The sequence below is a fragment of the Rousettus aegyptiacus genome, unplaced genomic scaffold, assembly GCF_014176215.1.
Source record: "Rousettus aegyptiacus isolate mRouAeg1 unplaced genomic scaffold, mRouAeg1.p scaffold_m13_p_4, whole genome shotgun sequence".
Lineage (NCBI taxonomy): Eukaryota > Metazoa > Chordata > Mammalia > Chiroptera > Pteropodidae > Rousettus > Rousettus aegyptiacus.
The window spans coordinates 52,388,196-52,398,328 of NW_023416307.1; the positions used below are offsets into that span (position 1 = coordinate 52,388,196).

General features: G+C 41.0%; 1 protein-coding gene across 2 annotated transcripts; it reads left to right on the plus strand.

Annotated features, from left to right (window-relative positions):
* Nucleotides 1-337: 337 nt before the first annotated feature.
* Nucleotides 338-9,584, plus strand: ROPN1 (rhophilin associated tail protein 1). 2 transcript variants are annotated; one of them, XM_016159344.2, is made up of 5 exons: nt 338-453; nt 2,225-2,342; nt 3,574-3,735; nt 8,816-8,991; nt 9,512-9,584. In XM_016159344.2, exons 1-5 carry the CDS (start codon nt 338-340, stop codon nt 9,576-9,578), a joined length of 639 nt encoding a protein of 212 aa, XP_016014830.1. In that variant the 3' UTR covers nt 9,579-9,584. The 2 variants fall into 2 exon arrangements, with proteins under 2 accessions (XP_016014830.1, XP_016014831.1); XM_016159345.2 differs by lacking the exon at nt 2,225-2,342 and having other exon boundaries at nt 372-453.
* The last annotated feature ends 549 nt before the right edge of the window (nt 9,585-10,133 follow it).

Consider the following 10,133-nt stretch of genomic DNA (forward strand, 5'->3'; position numbering starts at 1 on the left):
GTATGACCCCATTCTTTTTTGTACAAGTATATATTTATATTGAAAAAATTCTGGAAGTAAACACCCAATATTTTTGGATGGCATCACTAGAGGATAATTTTGCTTGCTTCTTGTTGATCACTACTTTTTAATGAACAAGTATTACGCATATTTTTATGTAAAGGGAAGAATTATTAACAACAACAAAAAGGGATTAGTAAACCACTTACTAACCTCTAGGTTGTGTAGCAATAGAATGCATCTGTCTTTTGGGGTTGTGAATTCCCCAATATTGAAGATGTCAAAGATTTTCTATTTCTTTACTATTTTTTTCCTCTGCCAATAGGTCATCCTATCAATGCCTCAGACGGATAAGCAAATATGCATTCCCCCGGAGCTGCCGGAATTGCTGAAGCAATTTACCAAAGCCGCCATTCGGACCCAGCCGCAAGACCTCATCCAGTGGGCTGCCGAGTACGTGCTCCTTTCTTACCTCCAGCCCCCTGGTTCACATTGCAGGTGGAAGTGGGGGTGGAGGAGGGAAGGTCTTGGGAAACTAATAGAAGGTTGTCATGGCTGCATCCTAGGAGTTGGAACTGATTAGCATAATCTTTGTGATGTTCAGCTCTCGCATTGATTTGGTGCTTTAAAATTCACACACAAATCCATCGAATTGGGCAAGGATGAGATGCCCTCCCTTAAGCGAAGCAGACTGAGCAATAGGACCCCAGGGCAATGAGAGAAGTGTACTGGGGCAATCAGCAAGAGTTAGACTATCATATCACACGAGCACACTCACAGAGCACCCTGTCCCTGCAAGTCCCGCCCCTGTCTCAGTGAAAATAGAGGTCAGAATCCTCTTGGAGTTTAGCGGGCCCTCCCCCGGTGTAAACCAGGGAGTCCTCGGACCTCATCACTAGGTGGCAGCAGTGCACCTAAGGGAGCGCTGCTATGAGCGGGCGGGATGGATCACGTGGGACTCGTGCAAATTGGTTCACTGCTTTCAAAAGGCACCTTCCTCCACTGCTTGCCCCAATTGGAGACATTTTGCATCTTGTTTTTTGGGAAACTGTTATTCTCTTTCTTGTTTCTTTCACCCGAGTTGTTCCCTCATCAAGATGTCCACACAGTACACATGACGTTCCAGAGAAAGGAGGCAAAACAGAGCTTCGAGGGCAGTAGAAGCACCTGGTCTGGCTGAGAACAGTGTGCCTCTAACACAGGCGCCCTTTGTCAGGAGAGACTACCCAGGGGCTGCTCAGTGGAAGGTGCTTACACAAAAGCTGCTGGCCAGGATTGAAACAGCTTTATTTAGAAAGCCTCTCAGTTTTGAAATTGCTTCTTAGATGAAGTTACTGCTTGAAACTGGGAAACCGGGGCTTGGGGCAGGAGTTGGGACTTAAGCGGACCATTTTCAGGCTATTTTTACTGTTTGATGACCTCCTTAGCAGCATTTCAGTGGGAAAGGGGAATAAGAGAGGCCATTGAGTGGAGCTGGTGTATTGGTAGAAGGGAGCATGTCCTCGGCATGAGGTTGAGTAAGTGTATTGAGCAGGTTGTGGGAAGGTGGTAATATCTTGAGAAGGCATACAATAGAATCTAAGAGGAGCCTTCCAGGGGCTCCGATCCAGTGTGCGCATGCTCCTAAGTTGGACGATGATGAAGCTCTTATAAATGGAAGGGAAACGAGCCAGCGATGCTCATAAAAAGAGACTTGAATGGGGTTGCCTTACTAGTAATGAGGCTTGTTTAGCTTTCCATTCTAAATTTTATATATTACCTCAAAGATTAGTCAGAAGACTCATTTCTTTTGGCATCTCAGACTGATTTTGTTTTATACCGTACAGTAGTTTAAAACCCCATTTTATTGTTGTTGTACTGCTGTTTTATAGCAAGAAAAATGATATTTCTTGATATCATCCCTGACATTTATGTAAGAAAACATTCCGCTGTTGTAGCCTGCTTGCTCCTGTATTGTATCGTTTGCTATAATTTTTTTAGATATCCATGAATGATCAGTTTGTAGTTCAACTACAGTGAAAAAGGAGAGCAGGACCTAAGAGCGCTCTCCATCTATTCAGACATGAAAAGCTCTGAGCAGATGGTTTTATGTGACTTACAAACCTGAGCATTTTAGAGCAAAAAAACTCCACAAAGTATTTCCGAGACAATATCAATTTAATTCATCACAAGCAAGAATGTCCCTGCATATTGTGCTGTCAATGAAGAGACTTTTTTCTTGTAGATATTTTGGGGCTATGTCCCAAGGAGAGATTCCTCCAGTGAGAGAGCGTTCTGAGCGAGTTGCTTTGTCTAACTGGGCAGAACTTACACCTGAGCTGTTGAAGATCCTGCACTCTAGGGTAAGGGCCATACTTCAGTGTCAAGTGGGAATGCACGGACAATGTTGAGGCCAGGTGGGTACAGACAGAAGCCCACCATCCCCCTCTCAAGTCAACTGGCCACTCAGCATAGTCATAAAGTGCACTAAACCAGGCACTGAAAGTAACTCTTCCCTGGGGGAAATAGGAATGATATTGAAGTGGGCAGTAAGCCAAGTTGTCAGTGGGGTCATCCCAGATGTCCCTGAAGCTGGTAGAATGTCCAGGGACCCCATGTGATGCTAATCCCTTCTTTCCAGAAAGTGCAGGTCCACATCTTTTAACAGTATCCCTTTCCTGATCGAGGTCATAAAATGAAGACAATCACAGTTTGGGGAGGGGTGTGTTGTCATTCCCCAGTTATCCCAGGTGCGGACATAACCTAACTTTCAGGGAAAACCCTGCCTCTCTTTACAGCCACATTATCCTGGAAGCTGCCTGGTGAATGGAGGAGGAAGTGTGGTTTAGTGCCACTATACCCTGCCTTAGGATCCAGGACAGAGTGGTGTGGAGGGAGTCAGAATTGATTTAGCCAACTGTCAGAGGCTTAGCATTTCTCTAGCATCAGAGGGCCAGAGAAGGTGTATTAGGTTTCACCAGGGTATCTACACCCTTATCACATTGTCAGCCAACAAGGGGCCATTCATTCTTTTCTCCTCTTAACCACCCGGCACCTTGTGGAGTGGACAAGGTGGAGTCTGAGGTACCTGGAACCGAACCACATGTGGCATACAGACCACAGACCTCATGTTATTCCTGGGAAATTGTGAGGGGTGCATGTGCTGTCCAGTGCAAAAAACTCAATGGACTCTAGAGGCAAGAGACTTAACATCTAGTTCTAGTTTCACCACTAATTTTAGTCTAAGACAGTCCTGTGCCCCCTTGGTTTCATTTTCCTGCTGCACTATCTGCCTTACAAGGACAACCAGATAATAAAAACATCAGAAAAAAATTAAAATATAAATGTACATGTTCCCCATAATTTGGACAGCTGAAGTTAAAACGATTAGATCATATATCAGATTTTTCTTCACTGGCGATTTCTATACCCTTGCAAAGAGAAGTGCCAATCAGAGTCCCTTTTCTCCCCCGATACCCCCATCCATTGCTGTGTGCTGCAAGAACACAGAGCCTTGCCTGGGCAGGTATTTCTCAGGGCACGCTCTCGTCCTGTCCCTCATTCTCTGTCTTGCATCTGTCTCTTGCCCTGCAGGTTGGCGGCAGACTGATCATCCATGTTGATGAGCTGGCCCAGATGTGGAAGGTGCTGAGTCTACCAACAGATCTGTTTAATAGTGTGATGAATGTGGGCCGCTTCACGGAGGAGATTGAGTGGCTGAAGTTTTTAGCCCTTGCTTGCAGCTCTCTTGGTGTCGTAAGTTCACTTTAATGCTTTTTGTCCTTAAGAGAAAGTTTCTCTCTGGGTTTGGAAGGGTAGTGTGTATCTATACACACAGTCAACTCCCCAGGGCTGATGATTAGCTTGCCTCTTCTTTATACTCTTTCTCCTGTCTGAATTAGGTCATTTCTCCGCTCATCGGCCAAAAGTAGAGGTTAGGAGGAAAGAGAGGGGAAATCTGTCATTAGGCTCTGGGGAGAGTAAAATGTGGCTTTTGGTTTATTTATGAATTTTAATCCTTGCGCCTAGATTTATTTCCATCACCGCTTCACTCCCTCCATTCATATTCCTAAAGATAACCAAGACCCAGTTGTCGAATAAGATTCATTTGAGTGCCAGACACCTAGAAGATATACCAATAAGACACGTTAGAAAAAGGTGCAGCATTATAAAAAGCTATTTGAGAAGCATAATTGGATAAAAAAATCAGAGACAAGAGAGCAGGAAGGGAGAGATGAGGCTATTTCCGGACTTACAGTTACGACGTCATTATGGATACAGGGTCCTCATACAAATTAATGCCTTCTCCAAATTTGACTTGGTTACAATCAGAAAATCAATATTCTTGTTTTAAAGAAAAAGATATTGCAACCAGTTTATATATCTTTATCTATAGATATAGATATATATAGATATATATATAGATAGGTATAGATATAGATATGCATATATGTGTGTGTATATTTAAAAGCTTTAGGTATCATATGTGACTCACTCTTTTTAAACACTGTTATAATAACTTAAATAAAATTAATCAGAAACATGGTTTTTAAAAAAGTTCTGAAATACATACAAGTTTAAAAGTTAATAAGAAAATTATTGCCTCTGCCAAAACCAAATGGCATGAGAAGGTAGTTTGAATCATTTGGCTGATCTAAATACAATCTTGTTATTTCATCTCAAATAGGCTTGAAATGCATATTTGACATTTTGGCTTCTGGGAAAAAGTACCAGAAATATTGTAGTCCAACTTTCCCTATGGGTTTTCCCTGTAATTTTCATCATAATCATTTCTTTAGAGAGGAGAAGAGAGGGCATTCATGTTTTTTTTTTTTTTTGTCTTCGTTGTTTTTTACAGCAACTTTATATAGTGAATAAATTACTCTCTTCCAAAGAGGAGAGAAAAATTCAGCAGGGGCAGGTGAGTTGCTAATCATTTTTCTGTGGAAATATCCCAAAGAATTGAGGGGAAATCACAGAAGAAAAAATAAAAAATTGACATGTTTTATCAAAGAGTCACAAATTTATTCACACCACATTCAGAGATGTTAGGGGTTATTTACCCAAACCACAAAGGGTGGAGTCAGAAAATAAGTAGATTCAATTCAATCCAAGAATTTTTACCGGATGCAATAATTAAAACAGCTTTAAGGCAAATCGTCCAATCTCTCAGGTTTCTCTTCACTGCTCCTCTCTTTAAGATGGCAGTTGAGTGTATAAAGAAAGTGGTGACTTTAGGACTTCAGGTGAAGCTTTTCTCAAGTCTCTCCGGCTTCTCTGGCACCTCCGATCTGCATCTAAAGAAATATTTGTCTTTTCATCGCTAACTGGAACTTAAGTCTTTGGTTTTTCCTCTCTCACAGCACAGTAGTCTCCACTGGCTCACCTGTGTTCCTGCTGGTGCTCAGGGCATCTGTTAGTCTCTTCTAAGTTGCCCTCATCTGTTGCCCGGCCTCAGTGTTCTACTTCACAACCCCTCACATCTCAGGAGACATGTCTGAGACTCTCTCCTGTCCAAGTATCTCACAATAACCGAGAGTGACTTTGGAAAGCCAAATTCCAACACTCCCTCCGCTTAGCTCTCTACGCAGCTGCTACGTTTTCTTTGATATGGCTGCCTCTCACATTGGAGAAGGGAAACCATAAGGTGAATTGTATCTTTCTACCTCCTTGCTAAAATGAAGAGGTTGTATTAGATGTCCCATGAGATTCTTTTATCTCTCGCATTCTGTGATTCTTTTCCCCCTCCTCTGCTTCCACTGAGACATTCCCAGGCCTGGCTCTAGATAACAGTGGACCCCTCCAATTCTGAGAGGTCCTGAGGTATCTGAATTTGCCTCTCATCATTTCTATGTCAAAGAACACTTAGAGGTGAAGTCAGCCTGAAGGTCTAGTCTGTAAATAAAGGGTGCCCTGTGAATCCATTATATCCACTTGTTTCATGTTGGACTATTGCTGGGAGCTTAAATGTGGGGGTAGTCAGGGTACCACCAGCTGGAGGAGGATTTGCATTCTCATTAATCCACACATCCTTAGAGACAAGCCCAGAAATTCCTCCTTTCTTTGCCAACTCACCAGCCATCATCTCCTTTCCATTTAGAAAATCCAGTTCATTCTGTATAGAAGAGTCTAATGGCAGGAATTTTAGGTAGCAGGTATATTTATCCCAGTCTTGAGCTCTGAGTCTACCCATGTGATTCAAAATGCTACAGCATGCAGACCTGCATTCCTCTTCCTTTTCAACATTCTCTTTTTCTAGAACAGCTTACACAACCTCCTGTTCCACTGAGACCAGTTACATAACAGAAATCATGTAATTGTGTTCATTGGAAGGAATGATGTATTTTGTTAGCAAATAATACACTTTCTGAGTCTTTCATCTCTAAGTTTGAAAATGCTACTCATAAGATGCTTAAAGGGTATCTCTTATAAGTGGATTCCTATCTGACCAAAAAATCTTATGCAACAGAATACAGATTTCTGTTTACATTAGATTTATTTAAGTTTACCAAAAAACTCCAGACCAGCAAGTTTTTTCATCCATTCATCCATTTGGTAAATCTTTTAAACTATTCTAAAATCTTATGAGGGCAATAGAATTTGAAGGTTTGTTATTTGAATCATCAATGAAAAGTGTCTGGGGTAGAAAGCATCTATATTAGTTTGCTAGGGCTCCATAACAAGTGCTACAGACTGGGTGGCTTAAACGAGAGAAATTTATCTTCTCACAGTTCTGGAGGCTGGAAATCTGAGATCAAGGTATGTCTGAGACAAGTTTCATTTGGCTTATAAATGGCCATCATCTCCTTCACATGCTCGTCCCTCTGTGCATGCATCTGTCTGGTCACTCCTGCTCACTCTCTCTCTCTCTCGTCTCACCTCCCCTGTCTCCTCTCTTTGCCTCCCTCCCTCTCTCTCCTTCTTGCTCTCTACCTCCTCTATCTCTCCATCCCCCTTCTCTGTTTTCTAATCATCTCTTCTTATAAGGACACCAGACCTATCAGCTTAAGGGCCACTCTAATGACTTAATTTTAGCTTGATTAACTCTTTAAAGGTCCTGTCTTCAAATATAGTCACATTCTGAAATACTAGGGGGTGTGGGGCTTCAATGTGTGAACTTTGGGCAGACACAATTCAGCCCTATAACAGCACTCCAATTTGGATAAGACTGTAGGAAGAAGAGAACAGAACAGAGGCAAGAGGAGAATAGGTTTATTATTATTATTATTATCATTATTATTATTATTATTTTTTAAGAGAAGCAGAGAGAATGATCTATGGAGAGAAATTATGACATTCAATGAACACGTGTTTGCAAATCCACCTAAAACGATTGGCATACTGACCTCATCTCACAATCCTGCCCTCCCATTCGCACTGACAGCCTCTTACCCAGTTTCCGGTGTGCCCAGCCTCCGAACCTCCCTCACAGAAGTGACGGAAGTGACAGGCACACTGCCTCATACAGGGCTTCACAACACTTAGCAGGAGAGGACTCCCAAGGGCAGGAAACAGTAATTAAAAGTGGCTTGCTGCAAACCTAACATTTCTTTGCCATCCATGGGTTATCATTTTAAAATTCATGTACATTAAAGATTCAATTTCACAAAACAGCAACATTTGTAAAGAAACACAATTTAAATATTAAATCAATTAAAATTAACAATTAATTAATTAATACAAAAAATGTGTAAATTACCTGCCACCAGGTAAAACTGTTACTCCAGGAAGATGGGCCGAGTTTATTCAGCGTCCTCATGTATACCTCCTGACATACAGACTTACATTCCTGGGTAACACAGATCACAGCTAAAGAAGCACCATGTGGATATCCACTACACTCGGGGAGGAAGGGAGCAGAAGAGCAAACAGCAACTGCAAGGGAAGAACAATGCCAGCCAGCATTTGGGGAGTTTCAGCAGCTGCTTATTCATTCACCCAGTTTGCCACTCAGGACTAATTTTTCCCTGATCCCTGGAGAGTATGTAAGGAGAATCTGCCCATGTTTTAGTAAACTGTCAAGATATGTGCTGACCTATCTTTGCTGATCCAGAGCTAAACAATCCTTTGAATCATTTCTTTTCTTTATCCCATCATTTCACAACCTATTCTTTATTCCAAGGATAGGTTTATTTAAAGACAAAGTAAGTAAAACCTCAGTTCTGAACATAATCTTTTAATGCTCAAGTTTCATTGTAAGGAGTGTTTGCTTCTGTAGCAACCCTTCCATTAAACCTTCTGGCATTCATCATTTACTAATTTTCCCCAGAAACTACAAGGTTATTATTATGTCATATAAAGTATTGGGTGGTTCTGATTAGGTGGATCCACATGTTTTAGAAGAACTGGTTTTATCGTGATGTTCGGTGTCACTTTTCCTGCATCTGGGACTCTTCCCAAGGAAAGCGCCCTTCTCCTGCCCCTTTCCCCCTCCTGTGGTGTTGCTCCAAGCAGCTCACTGGAATATGTAAGCTAAACTAACCACCTCATCCCTTCGAAGATAAGATTGGAGAATATAGAATGCAAATCAAATTCTCTTTTAGTAAGGCTATTCTGATAAAAATACTAAATATCTTAAAGTATTCAGCAGTTTAGAAACTTAATTCCTTGAGAGTAACCCTCCAACACAGAAAGGAAAGGAAAATAAAAAAGAGGTACCCAGTATATCAATATATTTTTTTAATTACATGACATTTAGGTGTAAAAAATACACTTTCCGTAATATATCATCCGAACTTCATTTTATGAGAGTAAAACTTTGTAGTATCTAAACTGATCTTAGGAATCTAGTCTGGAATAGTGTGACTTTATCATCATTCAATTTTATACTTTATAGACTATTTCCAAAACTCTTAAGATAGTGTGTGAAGTTTTATCATCTGACCATGATAGTGGACCTCCCAGGATCCCTTTTAGCACCTTCCAGTTTCTTTACACATACATTGCCGAAGTGGACGGGGAGATCTCCGCATCGCATGTCAGCCGAATGCTAAGCTACATTGAACAGGAAATGTAAGTAAACTTTTACCAACTGGAGGGGAAAGAATACAGGGAAAATACATCTAGCAGACCAAGATAATATAGTGAGGTTACTGTATACTGCTCTAGGAACAGAAATATCATGAAGAAAAAGATTAGAATCTGAAAGAGAAAGGGTGGAGGAAGAATGGTATAAGACAACCGATTCTTAGAGTACTACCGAGACCAGCAGTGCAGCATCACCTGGGAACTCTTAGAAATGCAATTTCTAAGGCTACACAGTGTACCTACCCAGTCAGCTGGAAATTCCAGGGCCAGGGCCCAGGTATCTGTGTCTTACTTAGCAAGCCCTTCAGGTGACTCTGGCTCATGGTCAGGTTTGACCAGTGGAAACTGGTAGAGGAGGAAGAGCAGACAGTCAGGAATTGAGAGAAAAAGGGTGATGAGGGTAGGAGCCATAGCATAGTTCCTTTGGAGTGCGAGGCTTTTACATTCTTTCTTAAGATTAATTATTAAAAGAACTAACCCCAGATATATATTTTTTCCCAAACAGAATTGGTCCTGATGGTTTAATCAAGGTGAATGACTTTACCCAAAACCCTAGGGTTCGGCTGGAGTAAAAGCACAATTTTGGCAATTTTAAAGGAAGATACACAGATGATTGTGCTTCAGAATGACTGAATCCCACACACCATCCAATGTCCATTTTCTTGTACATCTGGAACATGCTAATAAACAATTAGGCAAACATGAAATTGGAAATGTGTAGAATTAAGAAGATGTAAAAGTATTGGAACAAAACACATTAGCAGAAGATTAGAATTCTTCCCACATAGACACTGAGTAAAAGTGGCTGAGGAAGCATGGATAGAAAAATGCATCTCAAGTCAAAACCAGATTGGCAGATTTTCAAAGGTAGAATATTAACCAGATGCGGTTTTGATGTTTTTGATTATTAGGCATAATTTAGATGAGTATCTTTTACATGGTCAATCCACATTTTTACCAGTTTATTTCTCCATTTTTTTGGTACAATGCTAATCATTCATTTATTCATTTACTCACCGACTTTTGCTGAGGTGGGCTATATACCAGGGATAGGATTGCCAGATAAAATAAAGGACACCCAGTTAAATGTGAATTTTGAATAAACAATACTTTCTTAGTTTTTTTCC